The sequence below is a fragment of the Chaetura pelagica genome, unplaced genomic scaffold (assembly GCF_000747805.2).
Source record: "Chaetura pelagica isolate M959 unplaced genomic scaffold, ChaPel_1.0 scaffold10, whole genome shotgun sequence".
NCBI lineage: Eukaryota > Metazoa > Chordata > Aves > Apodiformes > Apodidae > Chaetura > Chaetura pelagica.
In genome coordinates, this window is record NW_009952263.1 from 12467305 (window position 1) to 12494568 (window position 27264).

The 27264-nt window shown below is 39.6% G+C and overlaps 1 protein-coding gene across 1 annotated transcript in view; it reads left to right on the plus strand.

Moving 5' to 3' along the window:
* LOC104397656 (rap guanine nucleotide exchange factor 5-like) overlaps positions 1–24402 on the plus strand; it is a 46590-nt gene extending 22188 nt beyond the window's left edge. Inside the window, exons 8-16 of the mRNA XM_010007656.1 lie at positions 2379–2476; positions 3947–4069; positions 5284–5462; positions 8651–8741; positions 11331–11381; positions 12489–12576; positions 15878–15942; positions 20907–20961; positions 24284–24402. Of these exons, the coding sequence (XP_010005958.1) occupies positions 2379–2476; positions 3947–4069; positions 5284–5462; positions 8651–8741; positions 11331–11381; positions 12489–12576; positions 15878–15942; positions 20907–20961; positions 24284–24402 (869 nt within the window). The remainder of the gene's footprint in view (positions 1–2378; positions 2477–3946; positions 4070–5283; positions 5463–8650; positions 8742–11330; positions 11382–12488; positions 12577–15877; positions 15943–20906; positions 20962–24283) is intronic.
* The last annotated feature ends 2862 nt before the right edge of the window (positions 24403–27264 follow it).

Consider the following 27264-nt stretch of genomic DNA (forward strand, 5'->3'; position numbering starts at 1 on the left):
TACAAATAAATCTCCTACTTTCTCATTTAAATTAATTTGGAAGGCAATGAGGCATGGTTTGCTTTAAATATATAAAAGGGGATAACAAGTACTGCATGTGTGGCTGTTTCCTCATTTACAGCGTGGGTAATGAATATTTTCCAGCAGAAAGGAGGGGAGACATGTATTTGCACAGTTGAGATACTTAAAGCAATCTGAGCAATATTTTGTAAGCAGTCTTGCTTACAACCTGACATTTTTATGCTTATTGTTTCAGTGCTTTACTTTGAACACAAAGGCTTATTGTCTTTTTTTAAGGAAGACCAGGCTGATCATGGACTGATACTAGGGGCCAGCCAAACACCCAAGATTTACGTTTGTGACTCTCAGGTCTCAAGGACTTTGGTCAGATTGTTTTGCTCATTTTGGTGCTTTTTGGCTCTTAAGAAATATGACAGAAGCAATTTAGCTAGGTGTATAGAAATGCCATGCTGGCCCTACAAAAAAAGGTCTATGACTTTAAAATATCTTGGCCATATCTCCGATAATGTTAGTTGGAGTCAGTCCCTGAGACAAAGGATGTCCCCTAAAGATACAGCACACTTAATTCTTGGTCAGTCTAGTTAAATGAAATATAGACAAATGCTGACTTGTTCTGTTTATTTATTTGATTTATAAGTGAAAGGTCACTTTTTTCTCCCCCACATCAACCTCAGTTAAATAACCATTTTTTTGCAGAGCACCTGCTGGTGTGGGTGGCAGGGAGATGTTGAGAGCCTGGGCATGGACCAGGTACATGAGAGCGATGCATGTGGGCACCCTGACCAGACAGACAGGTTACTTCATTGGAAGGCACACTCATTTTACCCAAACTTGCCTCCAATGTGTTTTGCAGCACTGCAAAATGATTGTGCTGCTGTTGTTTTTCAGGTCTTGTGCTCCTGTTCAAGAGCAGGACAAGTTCTGCTCTGATAGCAATAGCTCTGTTGATAACTATCTACTTAGCTAAAGAAAACCAACAGTTCTTAAGTAATGAAACACATTATTATCACTAGACTACATTGGTTCCCAAGAAAGCCACAGAATAAAAGCAGTTGGCACTTCGATGTTCAACAAGAAGCAGTAATTAAAATGCAGGTACAGTAGGACTGTTACTGGTACATGACCACTGTAATCACTAAAATGTTACTTAAGTTACCTGAATTAATTGGACAAAGCAACAATTTCAGTATCTTTGTTCTTGTACATTGACATTCCTATGCTGTGAGCAATAAACAGCAGTCTGCCATTCTTTTTCCTTTGTTTTTTGGTATTTGCATGACTTCCAAGACAGATCCATCTGTCATCTGCTGACCACTTGAAAGGCAGCAGCATCACCGAATGATTTTTTATTGTATTCCTAAAATGGACAATCAAGCTCTTTTTGTTCAAAATTACTTTGAAAAAACATACTGGTGGTTTAACATAAGTGTATGAGCTGTAAGTGTGAGCATGGTAAGAGGCAGAATAATCTGAAATGATATTTGGCTCTCAGACTCCTCCTTATGGGCAATGAAAAGTCCAAGGTAGATTCAACATGCTTGTAGTGCTTTTGGTTCTCCATTAATAGAGTCACTGTAATGTGTCAGGTCTCCAGAATATTACTTGGAGCATTCAGGAAGAGACAGTTTTCCCAGGATTGTTTTTTAATAGTGTTCTGCGTTTTGCTTTATTTTTGCCCACACCTTTCTCTGGTGCATCCAGGATTGGCCAGAGCTGAACCAGTACCCTGGAGGGGAGGAAAAATAAATCCTTTCTCTTTGCTAACAGATTGGATGGTCCTTCTCTTTCACTAAATTACTTACTCTAGGGCTAGAGGAGTTTCTGTAAATACTGTACTAAAAAGGACTTTTCAGCTTTGCTCCATGGGATGAATTTCAGAGTATTTTGATCTTTTAAACTTCTTCTCCTGTCGACTGGCTGTGGCTACTGATGGCATCTCCACTGCTCTCTTGTCTGCCAGTGACATGTGACAGCTCAGCCTCTATAGGCGAAGACACCTTAACAAAAGTCACTAACATTTACAGTTGATACACTGGATTGAAAATAAATGTTCTATAATGCAGAGGAGCTTGGACTAGATGGTTTGAGGGTTTCTTTCTGTTCTGTCCTATGTGAAGTCCAGGCTGAAAGCAGATGCTGGAAGTTTTTGTGCTCTAGTGTAGCATGAGGGACATCTCACTTTTATTGTGCCTCTTAGTGTGGAGATGGTGGTCCTTGTAGGGACTGGATTTGATGCTTGGTTACATTCTAAGAAGTTGATGTGGCTTTACAAATATATTTGTAATGTTTTTCTCACATTTATGTAGAGCTTTTACTCCTTTTCTGAAGCTTTTCTGGTTTGTTTTCTGTGTTTACAGAAAAACATGAACTACAACCGAATGACTTGGCTATCTCAAAATCTTTTGAGTCATCCAGTCGTATGTTTGTCTACCGAAAAGATCTGACTGATTCTTTGGTAAGGTTCTGTATTTTATGTTTCCCACTGTTTATTTGTCTGACTCCAGATCAAGAACTTAGTATTACTCTCTGAAGGCTTTTTCTATACATAATTTATTTTTCGCTTACCTAGGAAAGCTTATTGAGCTGCTGTGTAGCTGAAAAAAAATATCTTGCATTAGCAGCAGTTATTTGAGTGCACAGTAATGGAATTTGTTAATCAGTTTCAAATAGACCAAAGCTTCTCTACAGCTTAAATCTTTCAATCTACATGAGGCTGGAAAAGCTGACTTGTGCTGGTACAGGGGTGGATGGGATGAGGATTATTCAGGGCCCATGTCCTTAGAAACTGGGATTGCAAACTCTCTCCCTCAGTGATTTTCCAAAAACACAGTGAGGCAGGAACAGTCAGGCACTCAAATAATTACTTTTTCAGTAGTTTTCTACTAATTATGCAGATGTTTTGAGGAGAGGGCAGGGTTGGTATCACTCCTGACTTCTACATGTTGTCAGTACTGCTAGGATCTGTGCATTTATCCTAGGGATGAGAAATGTCTATTTACATTTTGTTGGATCGAGTGCCCTGGAGAGCTGACACGCCACTATCATTGTAATCTGTCATCCTGCTATCTCCAGTATTCTAGCCACCTCTAAAAATGTGAATATTAAGGAAAGGTTTCCAGTGCAGACAGGTGGCAGCCTGTTGAGTTTCATTAGTGACATAATAAAAATAGCAAAACTTGTAACTGTCAGAAATATAGCACCAAAGCAGTGATTTAACTGATAAGAAGAATCTTGGCAGATAGTTTATGTCCCAAGTTTCAGCCTGATGAGGTTAAAAAAACCCGACACAACAATTGAGAGAAACCTTTGAAAATTCAAGCTAACAATAGAAACGTCAAGTGACCCTTAACACCAGTAGTACCAGTGCACTCCACAGTAATATGCTAAGTAACTTCTATGAATCAGGACCCACAGTGTTTTACTGTTTGTTGGTGATTACATTTGGAGTAGATTAATCAAAATATGTGTGAATTTATGTTATTTGTAAAGGTAAATTGGTGGGCAACTTGTGTGTATTTATTCTAAAACCAGTGTGTTTGCAGAATTATTCTTTTGTCTTATAATACAAAAAATACCCAGTTTCTTGTTTCAGATTTTATTTTATGATGGCTTTAAGGATTTTATTTTCATTATGCTCTCTGCTTTATTGGTGTTTTATATTCAAGTTTTAGAGAAAGAGAGAGAGAGGAAGAAGGCCTAATCCAATAGGCAATCACTGATCCTATTGACCCATTTCCTGTTTCAAGCTATTTATTAAATAGGCTATAACTCTGTGACTTTGATTAGTGAGGGCAAAAAAATCCTCAGAGTGCACTTAGAAAAGATTACTTACTCAGCTTTGTTTTGTACCTTGGTCTAGTAGCTGTTTCATTGCAGAACTTCTGGCATTTGCTGAGGTTTTTTATGCTCTTGGCTGTTGATTTAGAGCCCATTTGCTGAAAATGAGGAATTGCAGCAAAGGTCTGTGAGAATTTTGGGAATCAACACCTGGGATCTTGCCTTAGAGCTAACAAACTTTGACTGGAGCCTCTTCAATGCAATTCATGAGGTAAGAAGCACCACGTCCACTTCCAGGTATATTGCTATCATGCAGCATTGTGCCATTATGATGCATTTTGGACCATCAGTGGTCCTTAATGCTCACTTCACCATCATGACAGCATGATTTGGCAGCTCTCAGTAGTGGTGGCATTGAATCAAGTCTGAGTGATGTGTTGCAATCCTTGATACTGAAAACATTTGTGAAACTTCCCTCTGCTGGGACATCTCATACGTTCCCTCTCTACCTGGTGGGATTTATTGAGATTTGCCTCAAGGGAGTAGAAGAGGATGATTATTCTCCAAAAACTGTTTGTGTGAATATGATACATATGCACATTGTCCTTTACACTTGATAATGTTCCAGTAAATACAGTACTCTTCCAATAGGTGTCCTTGATACCACTTTAACCACAAAAAAAAATCACAATTGCAGCAAGTTAGGTGGTCACATTACTGTTCTGTTAGGCTTCAGTGAGGGAAAAAAAAATACTGGGCAGGATTTTTATAATGGGATAATGGCCCACTTTGTGCCGATTGGGTTGTTGCAGTGACTTTGATAGGTTCTGGTGTGAGCTCCTAAGTAAAATAGACCATTAACAGTAAAAAATGCCACTTGAAAATAATCACTGAGAAGCATATTGGTACTTTGTGAGAAAATGAATGGGAAATTCCTGTGATTTTAATGAGATGCTTTCCTTGATCTTTCATTTCAGGTTCTTTTATTCAGGTTAGACACTGCAAATCTAGAGCTGATCGAGTTTGGGGTTGTTTGGTTTTTTTTGCACAGAAATCAATGCCCACACCTCTGCTGATGAAGGCTTGGCTATTTTTAGGAAGAAGTTTGAATGTAAAATTTTTCAGGTTCTGCAATGTTCTGACATGGTTGTATTTTCATACTGGAACGGAAGTGAAAAAATACAGAAAGAGGCAGATTATTTGTGTCCTATGTTCCTTATGTTCCATCCAGAAGTGGAACTGCAGGAAATCTCAAAAGAAAAGCATGTCCTGCAGGACTTCCAGTCCACTTGCCTACTGTAATAAGGCTCTAGGCTTTGCTAAGCCAAACCCGGACTCTCAATTATTTGTGACTAGTTTATGGATAATGAAAAAAACAATTGTTTGTAATCAGGTCTTGTTTCCAAAACATACTTGTGAATAATTTATAACTCATAACTTGTAAGTTGTTTTTATATCACTAATAATCTTGTAAATGTCTTCCAGCAAGAGCTGATATACTTCACGTTCAGCAGACAGGGCAGTGCTGAAAACACTGAGAATCTCAGTCTTCTGCTTCAAAGGTGCAACGAGGTCCAGCTTTGGGTTGCCACCGAGATACTCCTCTGCAGCCAGCTCTGCAAACGTGTGCAGCTAGTCAAAAAGTTCATCAAGATTGCTGCCCAGTAAGTGAATAAGGTTGCAACAAAAATCCTTCAATTCACATGCAATATTTGGTGGTGTGAAGCAGGTGCAAAAGCCAAGACAGAAAACTAATCTGTCGTCCTGTGTTTTAGTAGTGGAGTAAGCATACCTACATAAAACAGTCCATAAATAACAACAGCAAACACTGGCGAAAACCAGGTGTGGTAGAGTATGTGCTGCTCAGATCTCACCCAGCACCTCAGCTGCTTATCTGCAGCATCAACTGCAAGCCCCCTGATGTTGCAAAGATACCTCCTTTCTTAGTAGAGATAAGCTAGAGACCTTCTTACAAAACTATTTGAGTTGTGCACCAAAGGCCAAAAAAACCCAAAAAAACTCTGGTACAATCTTGAAAGTCCTATTCCTAGAGAGGAAACAAGATGCAGGAAGCTATTGCCCCATGTAATCCCCTCTGGAGTACTCTTTTATTTATTGGAAGGAGGTTCTTCATGAGTTAGATTTGACTGTCTATTCTTGCACTATTACTAAGTAGTGCTGCTGTTTATGTTATGCCTTGGGACAGAATACATATACACAGAGTTCTTGTCTCGGTAATCACTCTTATAATATTTAGTCACTCTTATAGCCAAGGAAATGGAGCAATTTAAATACGTGCAACCATCCTCCTCACCCCTCTCTCCACTTGTTGGTCTTCTGCAATATTTGAATATGCATGTTTGTGGAAAATGTATAATTTGTTCCTTCATCGACTGGGTTGATTTAATTTGCAGAGTACTTATATACAAAGGACTGCTCTCTGCTGAAGCAGTGCCTTTGGTGAAATGAATTATTCTAATCTAGTGTAACTCATAAATGTGATTTGATTTAGTTTGCAAATTGTATGATATCCAGTAATAACGTTCATTTTCTGCCTTATCAGTGGCCAAGTTTGGTCCAGTTACATGAAAAATGGTCGGTTCTATGTGTCTTGCTTGCACCACAGTAGGATTAATTTGCCTTCCAGGAAGAAAGTGATGTCTGTCCCATATAAGTAGTGATATATTTGTCACTAGACTAAAATGTTTCTGTATTTGAATTAATTTCATCTCTGTTAAGGGAAAAGCTAAAGTTGTGCAAACTTAATAGGGTTGTCAGTAAACAGACTCTCCCACTGCATTGCAGAAGCACCATCCTCATAGCATGTAGATGGGGAAATAGTGGATACACAAATAAGTGAGTGTGTAGTTTGCTGAGGATCTTTTTTTAATCAGAAAAGCAGCTTTTTAAGGACATTACCATGTCTTATCAATTCTGGAAGAGGTGATGAAAGACGAACAATGAGGATGAAAGGTTAGCTTTTACACAAGTGTGTCAGCACATGAAAGGCAGACAGAGTTTTTGAAACATGCTTCTATTGATAGCCAGTCTAAAATAGAAGATGAGTGATTCAATAAAGAAAATGAATTAGTATGTTGATAGAAATTAACATCCTGAGGAGTTATAGAAGCAGGTCCATGTAGGGTTAGAATAAATGGATTATAACTGCAGCCTTCTTGCTCCTCTAGCAGTGGCTGACTGTACAAGTCATGCCTTTTCTCTACAGTTCTTTGTGAGAAATGGGCCCACCCCTTTTATTCCGGCTGTCTTGGACACCTTTCTTGCTGGGGAATGAGTTACTTTTGGGAGCTGCCTGACTTTAATGGTCAAAAAGAGTCTAAGCAGCAAAGTTAGAATTAACTTTAAAACAGCTGAAGTGAGAAATATGCATTCTCAAGGTAGTACACAGAAGGAGTGCAAGCTTTGTAAAACTTGTGACAAGTGCTGGTGAGTTTCCAGCCTAAGGCCTTGGTGCACACTTTTCCCTGATGACAAAACTCAGTGAAGGCAGTTCATTAATTCTTACTTAAACTTATCTTAAAAGAGGATCTTTGCTCTCCCCCATGCATGCATGCTTATAGTGCTCTTCAAGAATCTACGAGAGAAAGGGGCATCTTTTTCTTTGAAAGGACTTGGTATTTCAGGATTTCAAATTTCCTAATGGACTAGAAATAAGCAGGGTCTGATCATATATAGTAAAATGTCAAAGAACAGAGGTATCAAACAAATTCTGTAGGGACCTATATTGGAACCAGTGCTAACTCCAACTAATTTATAGGGATATTTAAATTGAACATTAATCAGATTTTCAGACAATAAAAATGATGAGGGATTTCAAATGCATTGGAGGATATTAAAAAAAAAAAAGTGATCTAAGGAGTCTAGTGACATGTGCAAACAACAGTAGGATAAGATTTAATTTAGATAGACACAAGTAATTCAGCTAGGGAATGTTAATACTGAGCTGAAGAAATAAATGCATGATTGTAAAGAACAGTACAGTGACAGAGGTCCTTGGGTGATAATAGGTGACAAATTAAAGGCAAGGACAAAGTGTGATGCTTTCCAAACAAATAATTTTATATTATATTATTTAATATTTTATACTTACACAGGAGTCTCCTTCACTGGAGACATTCAAAACCCACCTGGACAAGTTCCTGTGTGATGTGCTCTAGGTGACTCTGCCTGGCAGGGGGGTTGGACTAGATGATCTTTTGACGTCCCTTCCAACCCCTAAGATTCTGTGATTCTGTGTAAAATCTTACATGCAAAATAGTAATTATGTTTCTCCTTCCCTCCCTGCTGTCTCACTACATCTCCTTTGTAAGAAGGAAGCACAGGAGAGAAAAGTGAAAAGAAATTACAAATAATTCAATGAAGGATAATAACAGTATGGAAAAATAGATTGCAGGCCCTGACCACAAAGAGAAATTGAAGGAACCAATGATGTACAATTCAAAGAAAAGATGAAAAAGGAGATGAAAATGTTTATAATACAACAGAATAGAGGTCAATGAATTATTCTGTATGGTAAAGGACAGCTGAGACTAACTTGAACATCGAAAAGGGAAAATTACTTTTGACATCAAAGAGAAAAAAATAACCTGCCAACAACAGAGTTGATGAGACAGTGGAATGTTTGCTAAAAAACTTCTTAGAGACCCCTTCACCTAGACTGCAGGTGGTCATGACAGGACATTTAATGAGTTCATTATGTGGAATATGATTGTATGTTGGTGCTGAGGATTGAAATGGGACTCAGTAACCTAGGATACCTTTGCATTCAATTTACCTCTGATTTTGAGTAGGAAAAAAATCAGAATACAGTATTCCTATTTTTATTTCACAGCTGTAAAGCCCAAAGAAATCTGAATTCATTTTTTGCTATTGTTATGGGTCTCAACACTGCATCTGTCAGCCGACTGTCTCAGACCTGGGAGGTAAGATGCATCTTTATTTCTTTTATACCTTGTAAAAAATATTTCTCACAAAATTGATATACTGGTGAAGTAACTTTTCTTTTTAATGATTGGTTTTTTGTGCTGAAATCAATCATGGAGGGGGTATCTTTAGAGAAACTCCTTTGTGACCTGAAACCTTGGATACACGTCTATTCCAATAAAGCTCAGTATGTCCTTTTAGAGCTTTTAAATAAGAACAATGCAAGGAGATCTTACCCTTAAAAAAAAAAATAAAAAAAAAAAAAGTGATGTAAATTATTCTAGCACTTTAAGTAGATGTGAGAACAGAAAATGTGGGGGGCTCCAAACAAGCAATACCTTATTATGGAATAATTTCACTAAAAAAAACCCAACAAAGTAGAAATAAATCCTCTTTAGTTCTCCTTGATCAGTTCTTTTTCAGGTGCTCATTTTGAATGACAAAGTTAGGAAACAGGCCATGAATAAGGAGCACATTGGAGAACACTTCTTAATAAGCTATTGGTTGCTAGACAGAACATGGGGTGTTTAGAGGAGGGTCCCACTGGGTTCTGCATTTTTATTGTGGAATATCTTTTTTTCATCCAAGTAAAAATAATTTATTCAGTGGTAGCATCTGCAAGTTTACTGCATGTGCTGATGGAACAAAAAATTGGGGAAGGAGTAATTAGTGTGATGGGGTGAAGTTTTATCCCACCACCTTGCCCCTAACACCACAAGTGGGCAGTTCTCTCAAGTATCAGTGTGTAACACAAAGCGACAGAACATGTGATGCCTTAAAGATGGTCTTGAGCACCAGCAGCTGAAACCAAACATCCGTCGGAGACTTACAAAACTATCTGATACTGTCCAGAGAAAAGTCTTTCCCTTTAGCTGATATCATGCACATGGAAGCATCATCATCTGTGTCAGTGGCTTCAACATGGAGAGAAACAAGGGCAGTGACTGCTTCTGTGGGGAGGGTCTGGTAGGGGCTTGGAGAGGCCAGCAGGGGCTAACTTTAAATAACAGGTAAAACAAAAATTTTAGAGAAAAATACATAACTGAGGATGACAATACAGAAACCCTTTGTCTCTCCTATTCTAAAAAGCTCCCTACGGCAGCTTTTGCCCTTGCCTGCTCTTACGGGTTGCATTCAACTCGTTTCTCTGCGCTTTGGTAGGAGAGTGAAAGGGACTAAATATTGTATCAAAGGCACCTGGTGGCAGTGGTGTAAATCTCTCCTGCATGGAAACAGAACTCTGCTGTGTGATGTGAGACATCTGGAGGTCATCTGTGGCTGGTGGACTTCTCTCAGGAAAAGCAGAATATATTGCTTGTGGGAACAAGGAGTGCATCTGCATATGGGTTGTTGTAAACATGTCATATTTCTGTTTGTGAAATATTTATGGAGTCACATGCATTTATTTATTTTTTTAATTCGTAAAACTTTACTGCACTGGAAGTTTCAGAAGCAGAAGGTTATTTGCATTAGTAATGTGAATTTGAGAAAGTAGAACAATGTTTATAAATTAATTATAATTACTTATGCATGTAAATGAAGCCACCTAAATTTAAGCAACCATTTAGACACTAAATTATATTGTCTCTGCACTTGAATTCTTAAGTATTATGCTCCCAAGCATATTCTTCTGCTTTTTTTCCTACAGCATGCAGTGTTTTAATGAGCTTAACTTTCCCTGATTGAGGATCTTAAAAATGTGCAATTGCAATAGCATGTTCAGTTATTTTAGCATTTTCATCATACAGCTCATCATCCATTTAATCTTAAATGTTCTAAATCTATTTTCTCTTGGTAGTGTCATTGTGACTGTCAGAATCTAAGGACAAAGTAAAGACAGGATTTTTACTAAGAGGAGATATCTTCTACTAGACTAGTATGGTTGGAAAAAATAGACAGGATTTAAGGTCCCCACACTTGGAGTCCAAAATACCAGCAGAAAAAATCAAACTGTAGAACACTTGCTCTGATTATAATGAGCTGAATCCATTAAAGCATTTTAGCAATAAAGGAAGCAAGTGCTTGTGGAGCAGAGCAGGTGTTAGCATGTGGGACAAGAAGGTAGCTTGTGTCTGGACTTTGTGCACCTCCATGTGGGATTAGGATGAGATACTAGAGATGAAGTAATACTTTGTTAAGGAAAGATCTCTTGTATGGGAACAACCTGGTCTAGTGGGAGGTGTCCCTGTGTTTGCTGGGGTGTTGGAACTAGATGATCTTTTAGGTCTCTTCCAACCCAAATCAGTCTATGATTCTATGATTCTGTTTCTAACTTGGTATGGTTATTAAGGTGAATGCAGCAGATGTGGAAGCTAGGGAATTAAATAAAAATGCCTGCTAACAAGTAGTTTCCATAGAAGATGGATGCAGGTCCCTGAGGAGAGGCTGCAGGGTCTGGTGCCACGCTCAACATGGTCTATAATTAGGGCTCTTGGAGCTGAGGAGCAGAGGTTAACTGCCTGTTGGTACTTTTAGCAGATGCTTCACACATGGAAGTCTCATGGAAAAAAAAGCCACAGCATTTTTCTGCCTATGTTAAGTTTTTTTAAAAATACTTTTTTTTTTTTTTTTCCCCTTTTTCCCCCCAGAAAATTCCTGGGAAGTTCAAGAAACTTTTCACAGAGCTTGAAAGTTTGACGGTAAGTCCGGTGTTGAGCAGCATTGCTTTTCTTTACCTGCCTTCCTACTACCTCATTTCTTTGGAGGTTGTCTATCATTGTCTCAAGCTAGAATTTGTCATGTCAGACATGTGATTTGCCAAAGGCCACGCAGCCCCTGAGAGCTCAGAGGTGGTCTCCAAACATTAAAAGGAAAAAGGCTATATTCCTGGCAGCTGGAGGAAGGGCACAGAGAGGCGAATGTAGCGTCAGTTCCCCAGCATCAATTTGAAAGCTGATCCTTTGCCATGGTGGTTAATCAGCCTTTATCCAAAGCAACGTGCTGCAGATCAGGAGATCTGAAGGATCTCAGGAGATCTCCTTTAGGCCAACTGAAGTTTTACAAAAAAAATCTGAATCTGAGGCTAAGGGTCTTTGTCACTGTTATCAAAGCTGAATAAACAAATATCTCCTCTGGCTGTTATGGAAGTGGGTGCATGGTGAGATCACTGCCTGGTGCAGGGAACTTGAGAGCCAGCCTTTAACAGCTGTCATGCTTCTGTATTTAGAGTCCTTTATAAATTAATGTGTTTTCAAGATTGTGTGTGAGCTGGTGTACAAAAATGTTTGTTTATATGGGAAATGGAGATGACTTTTTCAATTACTTACACAACACTGAAACATACTCTCCTATTTTCTTTGAAAATCTCCAATGTGCTACTTTGATCTGAGAGCAGTTTTTGTTGGGATTTTTTTGGGTTGTTGTTTGGTCTTGTTTTTTTTTAAAGAACGAATTAATAAGGGATATTTATGGGATACATTTTGTGCTAGAGAGGAAGCTGAAGAGATTTTTGCTTATAGAAATTTGTGGGGAAATTACAGAGCAGTCCAAGTGAATCTGTTCTGCAGCTTACTTCCATTTTTGCACTGCTTCATCTAGGGGAATGTAATTGCTTTTGTTCCTCTCACTGTTTACGTTTCCTGTTCAGTTTAGTAAGTCACCTAGCTGAGAAAACCTTTATCTACCTCATTTCCCAAAGAAACCTTTTATATCTAAATCATGTTCAGATCATAAGCCCGTAACGGATTTAGAATTGCTCTTTTTATAGCCTATTGATTTTTCTCTCTATTACCCAAATGGTTTTGTAGGACCCTTCTCTGAATCACAAAGCTTACAGGGATGCATTCAAGAAAATGAAATCTCCGAAAATCCCCTTCATGCCCTTACTTCTGAAAGGTAATGTTAAAGCTTGGCTGTTCTTCTTCATTGTGGTTAATTAAAATAAGTGTCAGGTGATTTTTCTTTCAGGTGGCCTTATTATAAGTATGTGACAGCTGTAGAGATAGCACTTGGTCAGTTTGGCAGTTTTCACACAGGTTTTCAAACTTTGGTACCTTCCTATCAGGTGTGGGTAGAGCTATGTGGCATTGCTTTGGCCATGCCCTCTTCAGTGGAGAAGTAAAACCCTGCAAACCCCTGACGGGGGCTGCCCAGCTGTGCTGGGTGCACCCACATAAGTGGCCTAGGCCACACTAATGGGCTCAGATGCTTGCCCAGGTTCTCTGGGGTGAAACTACTGGTGTCATCCTGAAAGCAGAACCTGCCCTGTCTATCCTGAGAGGAGGGGATTTTCAAGTCTTACAGGTCTGAAGAGATAAGTAAAAATCTCACTATTAAAAAAAAAGAAAAAAGAAAAGAATCTCTTAAAATAAAATACAACAACATCCTTAACACAGTGAGCTGGACAGCTAATTAAGTGGCAGGTATTAAAAAAAATCCATTGTCTTGGAGTAATTAATTATTAATCGCTTTCTCTTTGAACATGGCAAATTCATTTGATTATTCCTGTTTTCTGAAAGTGTTCTCTTTAGGCTGTTTATTCCAACCTGCTACTGCTGCGAGTTTGAAATGTTTGAAGACAGTTCTCCAGATCAGTTGGTGACAGTTCAAGAGCCGTCAGGCATTTCCCCTCTTTGCACACATCAAAGGAGTTTGCATTATTCAGCTGGATACAATTATCAAGGCTTAAAAATCAATATTTTTAAAGTTTCTCAAGTATGTCTTGCCTGCAAACAAAGGCAGCAAACATAAGTAGCAGTGATGTTTGTGCAGCACTACAATGTGTTGTGTAAGAACATGCACGTAAGCAGCATTCATGTCCCTAAAATGTATAGGAGAAAGCAAGGAGACTTTGCAAAATAATCCAGTAGTTTTCTTCAGTGCAGTGCTCCCTCAGGAAATGTTGCCAAGGTTGGTAATTCCCGAAGAATTGCACAGCACATAGGACTTCATTCCATGTCAACCATGTTTTTATTAAAGTTATTTCCAAGACCAGTAAAATAAACTTTGATAGCATAGAAATCATTAGTCACTCAACAAATTACTGTATTTCAACACAAAAGGAACAACCATTTCAAGAAAAAACTGAAGACCATTAATAACCCTTCTTTAATTATGAAAAGTAACTTTTAGAGTGTCCTTTTAAAGTTAATTAAATGTAAATGTGGAGCTCTCTTACAGCACACAGACACAGCTTTTGAAAATCAGGCAGATTTTTCAAATCTCTAATAAAATATTGTGATGTACCCTTACAAAATAGCTTAGATGCAATTTTCTGCTCCATTGGGTTTATCTAGACTCCTAGTTGTTGGCTGCAAAGCAAATTTCTATTCCTTCCACCCTCAGAGATATGTACATTGCTGTCATTGACTTCAAAACCTGTGTGGGAATTTCCACTTCCAGTGAAAGGTTTTCATTGGAAGTGACATTATTTTTACCTGTGTTGATACAGAGGCAAGTAATGCCTGTGTCCTGAAGCAAAGTCCTTTCCCTGTCCCTTTCCCTGGGTGCCCCACAGCAGCCCAGCCAAGGAGGTGTAGAGGTTTCTGCTCCCTCCTTTACCCCTGATTTTTAGGATGCTGCCCAGGGGCAGAGAGGTGCTGGAGGCAACCCCAGCATATTCCATGCTCACCTCACTTACTCAGGAGTGCTGGTTGGACACGGAGAGGCTGGGCTGGCATCATACCTGCTCCAGGCAGATCCCAGCCCGGCAACCCTGGAGGCACAGGAGGTCTCCATCACACCTCACACAGAGCTCTTCCTAATGAGTCCCAGCCCCAGGTTTCCACCAGCATGTTAAGCTGTTAACATTTTCACTCTAAGCAATTATAAAACGCCCCTTCAACACAGAGCAAGTCTTGAAACAAAAGGAAATAAATCAGGCTGGCTGTTTCAGGGGAGGATGAAGGTAGTGGGGTGGGCTGTGGTGGAAGGGTTGACAAAGCAGCGGCAGTGGGCATCAGAGTGAGTCCTAGGGATGATGAGTACAGGAGGAATGCTGAGATGTTCAGTTAGACTGGTGGGCTGGGGATCAGCACCTCTGCTGAGAGGGAGATGTATCCCCTTTACTGTGTGCCATTTCCCTGCTGGCAGACACAGCTGTGACTGTTAAGAAGTAATGGTATCAGAGTGCTGGCTCATTAAAGTAGTGTTGTCTCCTCCTGGTACGTGGGGGTATCTGCACATCCAGGAGATGATAGGGGGCATGGTGCCTCTGCTCCTGATTCTGTTTTCTGTGACCTGGAGAATGCACTATTGGAGGCAAAGCTTCACTCCCCATGGGGAATCTGTCCATGTCCTTGGTGCTTCATGTCCAAAATAGGTCTCATTTTGTGTCCTAATATGCATTAGGAAAATGAAGAAAATAAACTGAAGTTACTGTTGTAATTGTAATCTTAATTTAGCAACATTTGTTTCGCCTGATATTCCCTCTTCCCCCAGTTCATTACACTGTGTTCAGTTCCCTTCCTGGAGCTAAATATAGACCTTTTCCTTTTCCCCTCACTGACCTTTTTGTTGCCTTTACAAAGTTTCTCCAACAACAGTCTATAAAAGTGTTTTTCCCTAGCTCTAATGTTTCTTTCAAGGCTTTGAACTTTAGTTTGGTGGCTTGTGTTTAACCTCCCCGGCTGGCCACTGCTGTAGCCTGCATCTCTTTGGGGGACTTCAGAGTCATGATGTCCCACAGAGAGAGACAAAGGAGTGTCAGAGCCAACTCCAGTGCCTGACAGCTCTGCTACATGGAGCTCTGGGCTCAGGCACCAGGCAACCCCAGCCCAGGCACAGCCATGGGCAGTGTAGCCAGATGGGTGCCACAGGGTGCAGAAAGCAGTCATGCCATGCAAGGGCCATCCCTCTGGATGCCCCCAGCTGCTCCCAGCCACCCTATGTATGATATGCACCCCAGAAGTAACACAGACCAGGTTTAATAAGAAATCCATGCTCCTGCTTGAAAATCGTCTTGTTACCATGTATACACAGTGTTGCTATCTGATAATCTCTGCATGTCATTATAACAGGCTTTTGTTCCTTGTTGTCAGTTATTATGTCCTTAATGGGATGTTTTCCTCCTTTTTTTTTTTTTTTACTTTTTCCTTTTTCTTTCCCCCCCCCCTTGTTGCCCTTTAGTAATTAACTTCTTCATATTACACAATAAACAAAGCCATGAAAAGTAATTATTTTTCCTTTATTTTTTCAGACGTAACATTCATCCATGAAGGAAATAAAACTTTTCTGGATAACCTTGTTAACTTTGAAAAGCTGGTAAGCTAATTTTATCTTTCCTGTTTTTTTTTTAAAGAAATTCACATTCTCCTCTTCCCTTTCCCCTCCTTATCTTGTAAGACTAAAACATTCTCTTCTGGCTGAATCAGGAAGAAGTAAACAGGGGTAAAAAAGAGCAAACAATATAAAACAGGCAGCAGTTTATCTCTCCTGCCTGTTTCCTCTGCTCCTCTTCTCATCCTTCCTCCCCCAATTCTGTGTAAAATGCCCAGCATCAATACCACACAGTCCATTCAGTTTTCTCTCCTTTGCAAAACATCCTGGCCTATTTCTTCTCAGTTAAATTCTCCTGCTTCAGTGTTCTCTGAATTATGTTTCCTTTCTGTTTCTCAAGTCACTAAAGAAAAGGTTTCTCTAGTTTAACACTTGCCAATGGTATGCTAATTCCAGGGATCTTAAATTAAAGTAATTTTTAAAAATCCAGGTTAGATAATGAAGATAACATCTGAAATATGAATTATACTGATTGTAAATACCACTATGCTAACATATGTAGAAGGACACTTACTGGCATTGTATCTTTGACCACGTCTGCTCTGGAATTCATATGACATCTACTCTGGCATAATATTGCTGATAGAGGCTTGATTTCTCTTTATTTTAATTTTCCATTTCTTTGTCAATAATATTTTTGTAGCACTGAAAACTACAGTTTATCTATCTGAATGGTGGTGGAGTGGAGAAACTGATTTTTTAATATTTAATTATTTTTTTTTTGCCTGGAGTATTTGAACAAGAAACCAAAATGTTCTTCCCAATTGCTCCAGATGTGCTATTGGACAGTTACTCCAGGTGGCTGTGCCTGATGAAATGTTCCCAACTATTTTCTCCATGCATTTACACTTGTTTGAGAATGAATATGCAACAATGGGGTTGTTAATGAATCAGATGTTGAATTTATTTTCACATCCTGTCATAATATGCATGGTCTTTTAACTCGCAAGCAGATGTAGACTGACTTTGGAACCTGAGCTCCTCTTTTTGTGTTTTGGGTTTTGTTTTTTTAAAAATTTGATTTCTGTACCTTTTCTTGTAGAGTTTACAAGAACACTGGTTCACATTTAATGAAAGGTTTTCTTGTCCCAAGTCCATTAATTGTTTGACCTTGAGGTGTTTGCATAAAGCTCATTAGCATGTTCTTCTTCATTGCCCCTTGGAAGTGCACCCAATTAACATGTAAATTAAACTAGCCCTTGATGCACAACAATTGTTACTAAAATCCTCCTATTGGCTCATATATTTATTTAGTGAATACTTAGGATCTGATTCTTGTTCCAGTCTTAACCAGACCTTGTTAGTTAGTTAGGTTGTTGTTTAATCATTTCTTGTTCCAGTCTTAACCAGACCTTGTTAGTTAGTTAGGTTGTTGTTTAATCATGTATATGTTTAATGTGTGCTGGGTTTGCTTGGTAAGATTTCCTATCCTTGCTGTTACCATTGTGTCTCCAGAGGCAGTGGGAGCTTTGCTAATTGACTTCAGTGAGCCGAGAACTTCACCTTTTCCATGCAAATGGATAGTGGGCGTTTTAAATGGTGGGGGGGAGAGGCTGAGGTGATGGTGGTGGGGTGAGGGTTGTTCAAACTGACACTTCCCCCAAATTATTAGTCAGATCACGCCCTCAGGAAGTGCTGTCTCAGGGAGTCCTGTGTACACATGAATGCAGGCAGTAGTGCAGCTTAGGAAGTGGAGGCTTAGGAGAGATTTAAATATGAGTGTAGTGGAAACTCAGGCAGTAGGTATTAGGCTGGTTTGTTTGCATGCTAAGGTATTTAGTCAATGCGTATGAACTTACTAATGAGATGCATCACCCATGATCACGTTTACATCAGTTCATGTTTCTGTTGTAGTTATAAGGGCTTTGTCACAAGGAATAACATTTTCCTCAGTGTTCTATACTGTGCTGAGCATTTCTGACCTCTCATGAGAAAAATTAGGGTTGACATTGACTCCTTCTTAATTTGGATCAAGCCACTGAACCTCACCTGCAAATTTGCTGTTGCAGAAAAAGAAGAAAAGAATTACTCTACCAGAGCAGATTGCTGCTTGGGGGAAGAAACTTACTGTTAGAAATGCATAGAATTTCCATTTAGGAATTTCAAAGCAAAGATGGTTTCTTATGTCTCCATTTCAATTACTAATTTGAAATATTTTGTTTCTGCATTACACACCTCACCTGAAGGAGGACTTGTCAGTCTGAACCATTGTTTTTCCAACTATATCAGTCAGTTTAATAAAATATATTCTCTCTCCCCCCCCATTCCCTGCTTCTTTTATATTCTTAAATCATCATGGCCTCAACAATCCTAATGTGACTGAACTTGATTTGACATGACATGACTGCAGTGAAGACAAAGTTAATTCTAAATGTAAAGAAAGGAATTTGCAAAGAGAAGGAAATGAAATTGTATTTTGTCTCAGGAGTGTAACCTAGTTTTAGCAAGAGTTGAAGGGGTTGTAGTGGTTTATTTAACTTCACGTTGGGTAAACTCTAACGTGGTAGATTGATTTTTATTACCATATCTACTTCCTTCACTAAATCTGAAGGAATAAATGAAAATACAGCTTTCTGTTGTTGCATTTCAAGGTATTTCTATGGTATTATTGAGCTGTTTCACTGAAATGTTTATTCAGATATTTTTTCCTCCAGTCAGCCATCACCCATATCTTAGCCATGACATGTCTTAGCCACACTTCAGCAAACTCTAATACAGGTCAATGGCTATTACCATTCTAGAGAACACCTTCTTACCTAGTGCCTTCAGTTGTAAGGTCTGTGTACATGCAGCTGAAGGTTCTTAGCCCCCACTCCCTCAAATACCTGTGCAATTCCCAAGCTTGAGTTGCTAATGATCCTAGGTAGCCAGTGAGCTGAAAGACCACAAGAAATGTGTGTTTCTCATCACACTAATGGTATGCAAGCAGCTGTTTCAACAGCCAGGAAATAGCATTTGCTTTGCAGATGAATTGGCTGATTTTCTGCATTACAGTTGGATCTCAGAGAGTTGCAAATGGACAGAGAGAAATGCCTAATTAGGCTACTAAATAAGAGAGATTTGGGATTCTGCTTTAAGGAGGTGTTACACAAAGATATTCTTCCCTCACTAGGCCTCACCAGGTCACCCTCAGAAGCTAGTCTGGGGATGGACCCCTCACACTGACAGACTACAAAGGAGAAACAGCAAAGAATGACAGTGTGTAGGAAAATGGGATGTCTCTTACTTTTAAAAGCCAAATGCAAAGGGTATCAGCTGCAAAACATCACAGCAGCAGCACTGGTGGAAGTTGTAGCTCTCCCAGTACTCACACTATTGACTATGAAATCTAGATATTCTCATTAGAACTTCATTATAATCAGTGCAAGAGATTGCATGATTTCGTGGCAAATGAAGCACAGCAGGTAACAAGAAAAATTATTTTGATTCACTGATGAAAGGAACCTGAAATTTCCATTAAACATGTTCCTGTGTGTGGAGGAGCCTTGTAAGCCACTCTCTGAGTGTTGAGAGATGAGCTCTTCTGCGTCATTCCGGGCTTAAGCATACTCTGCTCAAGACAGTTAATCCTTTCCACCTCTGATTATTTTTGAAGGAGATGCAAGAAGAGCATCAGCTTTTTGCATGAGCTAGTATGTAATTCCAGCTGCAATTTGTTTAAAATTAGTAACTTGATTTGGTGAAGAGTTGCCAGTTTCACCTTTATACCACAGGAACAGACAAATAAAGAAAAGTGAGTAATGCCTCAAGAACTTTATGGGTGACATCTAGTGAAAATGAATGCAGTTGGTTTGTTTATAGTGAACAATTCCGTTTGTGTAAGTCAAAGACCTGAGCCTGAATGAGAAACCAAACTTAAACCTTTTATTTTTTCTGCCTAATCTAAGTGGACATCCGGTATCTGTTAGCACGAGCTTGTCCTAAAATCGCATGCCTATCATAGAATACGCTGAGTTGGAAGGGACCCATCAGGGTCATTGTGTCCAACTTCTGTCCCTGTGTAGGGCACCCCTAGAATCATACCATGTGCCTGAGAGCAGCATAAAAACATTTATTGAACTCAGGCAGGCTTGGTGCTGTGACCACTTCCCTGGAGAGCTTGTTCCAGTGCTCAACAACCCTCTGGGTGAAAACTCTTTTCCAGATATCTAACCTAAACCTCCCCTGATTCAGCTTCCTGCCATTTCCCCAAGTCCTGTCATCGGTCACAGCAGTGAAGAGATCAGTTCCCCTCATGAGGAAGCCAGAGACTGCAATGGGCTCACCCCTCAGCCTCCTCTTCTCCGAGCTGGATAATCCAAGTGACCTCAGCCACTCCTCATAAGTCATCCATAGAATGGTCTTTGGTACCTGCCTGTGGAGGTGTCAGGGTGTTTGCTCTCCAGCACTGAGGCTGTGGGCTGTTTTATTGTATTGGTTCCCTGCAGAAAACTGCCTGTTACTGATGCCTGATTGTGCTAGTCCTTACACAAGTATACATTAAGGTGTAACCTGTGCCACAAAGGGCTTACAATCTAATTAGACACCACCTGGAAATGGAAGGAGAGGTTACAGACTACCAAATGTCCCAGACAATGCACTAAAGCCAGGTGTTGAACTCAGAAGAGCCCACAGAGTCCACACAATTTTCCTGCTGTAGGTTTTCAGCTTAATAAGTCACTGGAACAAAACCATGCAATTGTTTAGCTGTTTTTCATTACCACTTTCCATGGACTCTCAGAGAGTTGTTCTTATTTAATCTGTGTGATATCGATTAGGACCTTATAGACTAACCCTGTTTCATCATGTATGATTACTAAGAACAAAGTCTTTCTCCTGCTGTCATAATCTTTTACCTTATTACAGCTGCTTTTCTGTGTAGTATAGGACAAGGAGATTTTTTCAGGCTTTTCTAATGAGAGTATTAATCTCAGATTTTTGCACTGACATTGTGTATCTTCTCTTTGAAGCACATGATTGCAGATACTGTTCGGTCATTGAGACATTGCAGAAATAACCAGTTTGGTGAGTAGCCAAAATTTGCTACTAATTTTGCCTTTGTAAGCATTGACAGTGTTTTGTTTTCTTGTTGTTGTTTTTTTTCTTTTTTTTCACTTTCTCTGGTTTCCTACAGCAACAAAATGTGATTGCCAATTATTTAACCAATTGGCAAGAGGGGGTGTCATTGTTGGAAGGTCAGTATTGCAGAAACCACAGCTGGATGACATTTTGCATTACAAATCATTTGCAGAAACAGCATCCAACTGTATTATAAATTATTTTCCTGCAAAAAATATCACCTCTTCAAAATAATGTGTAGGATCTGTTCCAGCTGCACTTCAGAATGGGGGCTCTGATGTACACTGCTCTTTCTCACTTTCCCAGCCATAGCCAAGTTACCTCAGTCTCCCACTAGTCTATGTGTTTGGGTAATGGAATCACAGCTGTCTTGGCTGCCAGTAGCTGAAGGATGGTATTAATCAGCACAGCTTTTCACTTGGCTTTTCACCAAGACCAATTGTTTGCTTAGTTTGGTTTCTTAAGGAGTTTTCACAAAAAGTCTTGAAGATAGTAAGATCCTCTGGGTTTTGTGAAAGTAGTTGACTAGGTAGAAGAGAGGGTGTTAGTTCCCCTGCTATGGAAAGCCTGCTAAGAGACCTCTGCCTGGTTTAAACTCAGGAGGATCTGTGCTGATGGGAACAGCTACCAGTGCCTCAGCTGCATGAATGGGGTTGGTTTGTTTTTTTCTGTTTCCACCTTATTAGCCACCAGAGAATCTACCCCTATGGGAGCATGCCAGAAGACTCCAGAAGACTCTGCTCACAGAGGACAAACCTTGTTTTTCTCCTTCTCAGCATTTCTCATTCTCTGCAGAGAGGTTAAACACATGAAGGAAACAAACACAACACTACTTTAGGAACTGGTTAGAGTTTTTAAGCCAAACCCACTAAACATGTTTATTGGGGCCACTAAAACCTCTTTTTCAAAGAAAAGTTCAGAAAAAAGCTTTAATAGCTACTTTTTGCCAGCTAAGTTTTCAGCAGCTGTCAGCATTGATTCTGACAAAAAGAAAATTAATCATAATTTTATATATAAATACATGTACCTTGGGCAATGATAGGTACTGCTAAGAATTTTGCTCACCATTTGTTCTATAAAATTACCTTGTGTATGCACAGTCTTTTTTTTCTGTAAACAAAGACTGGTTACTGTTATGGTTCTTGTGTTATTTTTGTATAGTTTTTTTATATATATACATAAAAGAGAGGGAAAGGGAGAGAGAAGGACATGCTGTTTGTTTATTTCTGTTAAACCAGATACTGAAAGAAATATGGATTAAGCAAAACCATGGCTCTGTAAATTAGAATGACTGTTATTTGGCATTATAAAGTATAGCATTGGTTCCTTTTCATGATGTGATTTTTATTTTTGCAACTTCTTTGCAAATCTTCTCATTTTTGCTTTTTTTTTTTTCTCTGAGTGGTTTTGTAAGTGTTACAACATAAATCCAAGGTTAATACCTGAGATTTAACATATAATCTAGTAGTTTGAAGTATGTGATTGTTATTTTATTTTATCACAGACTTGATTTATTGTGAAGCTGACATGTAAAAAGCAGCTTATACAGACATCCCTGTAGGCACTTTTTTTTTTCTTAAATTCATTTAGGCATGAAATGAATTCACTGAATATTTATTGAGACTTTATGGACAGTTTCCTTTTCCAGTGGGCTTATTTTATGCTCAGGAATATGAATCTTTCTACTGCATCAATTTCCAGATTGGCCTAATAGCAGCAGGCATCTCACTGTAGGGAAGAATTCAAAGAAAACTAAGCAAGGAATATTATTATTGTTTATGAATGGTATCATATGTACTAAACTTGCAGGCCAAAATCTTTCTGGATTAGAAACTGGTGAGGTTCCAAGCAAGACTGAAATGCCTTTTTAATGGAAATAATACATTTATATCCTATTTATATCCTATTTGAAAACAAATGCAGCAATTCCAGAACCAGACCAAGCAGCCTGAACAAATAGCATGGTTTAAGGTTTTGTCATTTCAGGTGTTAATGAGAAATACAAATTTTTTTTCAGTATGTCCATCACAGCTGCTGGGATCCTATTTCCTCTGAACACAAAGGTCGTCTCTGTATCCTAATACAAATTTATTGCATTGTCCTGTTTTCTCCCACATTTGTCAAGTCAAATAGCTGCTCAGAAATAGCTCCTAAAGATAGCTGCCGAGGAGCATCGCCTGGTACCTACATGGCATCAAACCACACTCTTTAGAATCAAGTGGATGGTTGGTTCCTGGAAAGCTTCTCATGTAGCTGGAGAGTGTGGATGACAGGATGATGATGAAACAAAGGAGAAGGAGGGAGTGTGCGAGTTAAGCTGATTGGTTCAGGGAATTTTGAGGGGGGTTCTTTTTTAATTTATGGTAATGATATTAAAAATTGCTTGAGGTTATGGACTAGAGCAGAGCTGTCCAACCTTCATTCATTTTTCAGCAGTCAGCAACATGTAAGAAATTTATCTTGTTGTTTTCTTTGCCTTTCTTGATGGGTCTTGTGGCCACGGGCCTAGTTTTTCTTTTCCATTTCTGCTGACCACCAGCCATGCTGGAGGGTTTCACAGACAGCAAGATCCCCCAGTGCAATGTCAGGTGGAAAGTTTGTAACAGAAAACATCTGCTATTCAAGCCACCCTTCAATTTGTCTGTTACAAAGCTAATTCCTCTTGCCCTGTAAACTCCCATAAAATGACAGCATGACTCTTGTCTCTGTTACTAGATCAGAAATCAAAAGCATAACAGATCAAAACATGGGGTCCTGTTAGAGCAGCTTTGAAGAGCTTTTGTACCTGTCTCCTGTACTGTCACCTTCCACCTGCTCTGAAGGAAATTATTTGGAGGTCTGCTGTCTTGCGTGCTTGTGTTAGGGCTGTTTAAAACTTACTGGCTTCATCTTCCACCCCTGCTGAAGACTGTGTTGTGCTGCCAGAGCAGCACAAAGGAAACCTTGAACCACCCTTACAGGAGTTGGACTGCCTGTACTGCCAGCAGGAGTAAATTTTCCACTTGGGAAGAATCAGCTTCTTGCCATTCCTTGTCCCTCCTTCATGCATGCTAGCTGCCCAGGACTGTCTGCTTCTTTCTTTCTTCTTTCTTCTCCCCCTTTCTGTATCTACCTGACTTGAATAGCAGGTCCTTTGCATCACTAGCAAATCTCTTTTGTGACTGTGTAGCACTTGGGAGGTTGGCACACCAGGGACTTTGTAACATACAGGACAGAGAATCAGGCAAGATGTGGCTTTCTGATTCATCCCTTTTCTCCTGTCTTGCAGGCAATGAAGTTCCTTCAAAAGAGCATCATGAGCTGAAGCCATACGTCCATCACCTGCATGTCATCGACAACCAGCAAGCTCTGTTTGAGCTTTCTCACAGGATAGAGCCGCGAGTCTGAGCATACACAGCTTCATATAACCTTGTAACTGCAGCACTTTGAATTAAGTGAATGTTTATGCCAAGCATGTTGCTTCCCTATATAAGAACAGTTTACTGAGTTTTATCAGTAGCTCACACAACATGCGCAGGAAAATCAGGCAAGAGCCAGCAAAGGAGCTGCTCACAGAGTTGCAGGGCAAGCTTGGTGCCATCCTTGCTGGTCACTGGGACAAGAGGGAACAAAGCAGCATCCTTTGAGCTCGGGAGCTTGGTTTCTGTTAAAATATTGTTTGGTCCAGTGTAGCTTTCAATGCAGATTCTGCCAGTATTAGAATGAAAGGAAACGTCGTGTCTCCGCAGCAAAACATTGCAACAAGCAACATGGCACATGGATTCTCAGTTCACCACAGCCTGTACCTCGCTAATTCAAAGCTGCCAAAGTATTGTTGCCAAAAATACCATGCAATTCATGCAGCTCCCCTGAGTCCTCCTGAGCATCTTATTTGAGATAAGTGCGGACAACCAGGAATGGGAACATAAAAAGACAGTGCACCGGATGAAACTGATGTGGAGATCAGCAGTAAACACTTCATGCTGGAATGGCCTCTTAAGAATCTGCTTCATAGAAGACACTGTAAGAGCCAATCCACTTTTGTTACAATTTATAGATACAATTGTTTGTACACTGAAAACATATGATTTTCTTCCTTTTCAGTTATCTCAAATTTAGCACCAGCTCCTGCAGTTAACGTGTTATACATTATTATAGCAGGAGCTTTGTTTTCTGCTTAGATTACAAACTCCTTGGTGTCTATTCAGAGGCAATGCCTAGGTCCACCTACATTCCTAACTCACCTCCTGGAAATACTGTTTCAGCAGGTAAAACTTCACCTAACTTGCACATGCCTCTAGTTTTTAAAGAATAAAAGGTACCTTGCTGGGTACCAGTGTAATTACCTGCATACACACCCTGCTCTCAGCATCAGGGTCCCATTACTGCTTCAGTCCTTCTCACACACCCCCCCATGCCAATTCTTTTGTAGCTAAAAGTACTACTTCTGGGCATGTACTGAGGCAGCATTTCTAAAATCTGGACTACAGCTGACCTACATCCATGCACCACCATCACCATAGCCCTGGTTTTCAGCACTAAGAATATGCCTCAAAATAATCCAGCGAATGCCACAGGTGAGGTGCAGTGTGCTACACAATCTGGCTCGTGTTTGTACACTGAGTCAAGGTAACTGTCCCTTTGCAGAGCAGGGAGGACCTTGCAATGCTTTCCCATCTCTATTGTATGTTTTCCACATGAGGAAGACTTCCAAGGAAAGTCTCCTTTACTGAAATGTGGGCATACTGAAGTAGCATGCTCTTCATCGTTGTGTTATCTCTGGTTTAAAGGGATTTAAAAAAAAAAAAAAAAGCAGCTTTAACAAGTAGTCTGTGGGGGAATCTGTAGAATGCATTCAGTTTTCCCATATGTGAAATATTGTATGGATCTATTGTAAAGGAAACAGATGTTTCAGAAATGTATTTGCTTGTACTTTGTTATTACCAAATACTAAAAGATTTTTTTTTTTCTAAAGAAAAAAATAATCTTCTTTTTACCCAGTAAAAAGAGAAAAAAAAAATAAACTCTTGCTGGCCATGGAGTAAAAATTTCCTATGTTCTTCTGTAGATGTGATTGCACATATTGTAAATAACTTTTTTGTGCAATTAGACCAAAACTGTTCAGATGAGGATACTGGCTGCGGTGGGCTCCTTTTTGCAGTATAACAACACAAACCAGATACAATTTGCTGCTTGTGCTACTGCAGTTCTCCCTTTGGCCATAGCACTCGCTGAATCCCCACCCTCGACGTGTTACTTGGGTGCTTTGCTGGTTTTTGAGCTCCCCCAAATGAAATCTTTTTAACTGGCATTATTTCTAGGAGCCTGTACGTCGACCAGCCTGCGTGCTTTATCTCATGTGGTGTAACACCCTAGTCCACAAGTTGTTCTCTTGAAACGATTGGGAAAGGGAGGATGAGAAGGTGTTCAGGGTGAGAAAGTGGGTCTGTTTCTTAGTTCACTGCATTTGTCTCCGTCGTAGTAGTTATCACTGATGAAACAGCAGCAGCAGTAGCAAAGAATAAAATACAAGGAAATAAAAGAAGGGGACAAAAAAAGAAAGAAAAAAGAAACACAAGTCAAGGCTCCTCACTCTGCCAATTTAAACTGGTTGAAGTAGATGGATGGGTTGACTTGTACCATTAGGCTTCAAGCCAGCTGAGGTACTGGCTGTCTGCACAACTGTAACTTTGTACTAAATCAAATGTTTTCTGCCCCTTGCAGCTGGCATAAGCTCAGTTTGAAGGCCCATAGTCAGCATTTAAATCTTTTACTGTGCTGTGGCTAATTAGACTACTGTTTGAAACTTTACAAACTCATTTTTATAGACGTCTGTATTATTAGTGTATAACTTTCTAGTCTGAGGGTCCAACTTGGATGCATGAATTTCACATTGAAATTACAGATAGTATAATGGTTACCAAAAAGGAAAGGCGATTAGTTCAAATCCGTAGCTAATATGGCTAATAAAAAAAGGCCTAGCAGAGTCTTATTAGATGGAAGAAGCAGTGCAGAACTGGGCTGCAGACTGGCAAGCAGTTTCAAGGTGTGCTGGTTGGGAGAACAACTAGAAACAAACCCCATGAAAGAGGGGGACACTACAGAGCCCCTGCCAGGGTCCAGCACTGGTGATATTGTGTGATTTTTAAATCCTTCAATAGTGCAATTATGTTGCATAGGCTAAAATCCATAAATCTTAAGTTCAAGTTTTCACAGTCACGCCTGGGGTTAAATACTCTGCATAATTTCCTAAGTAGCTAGAAGGAGTAA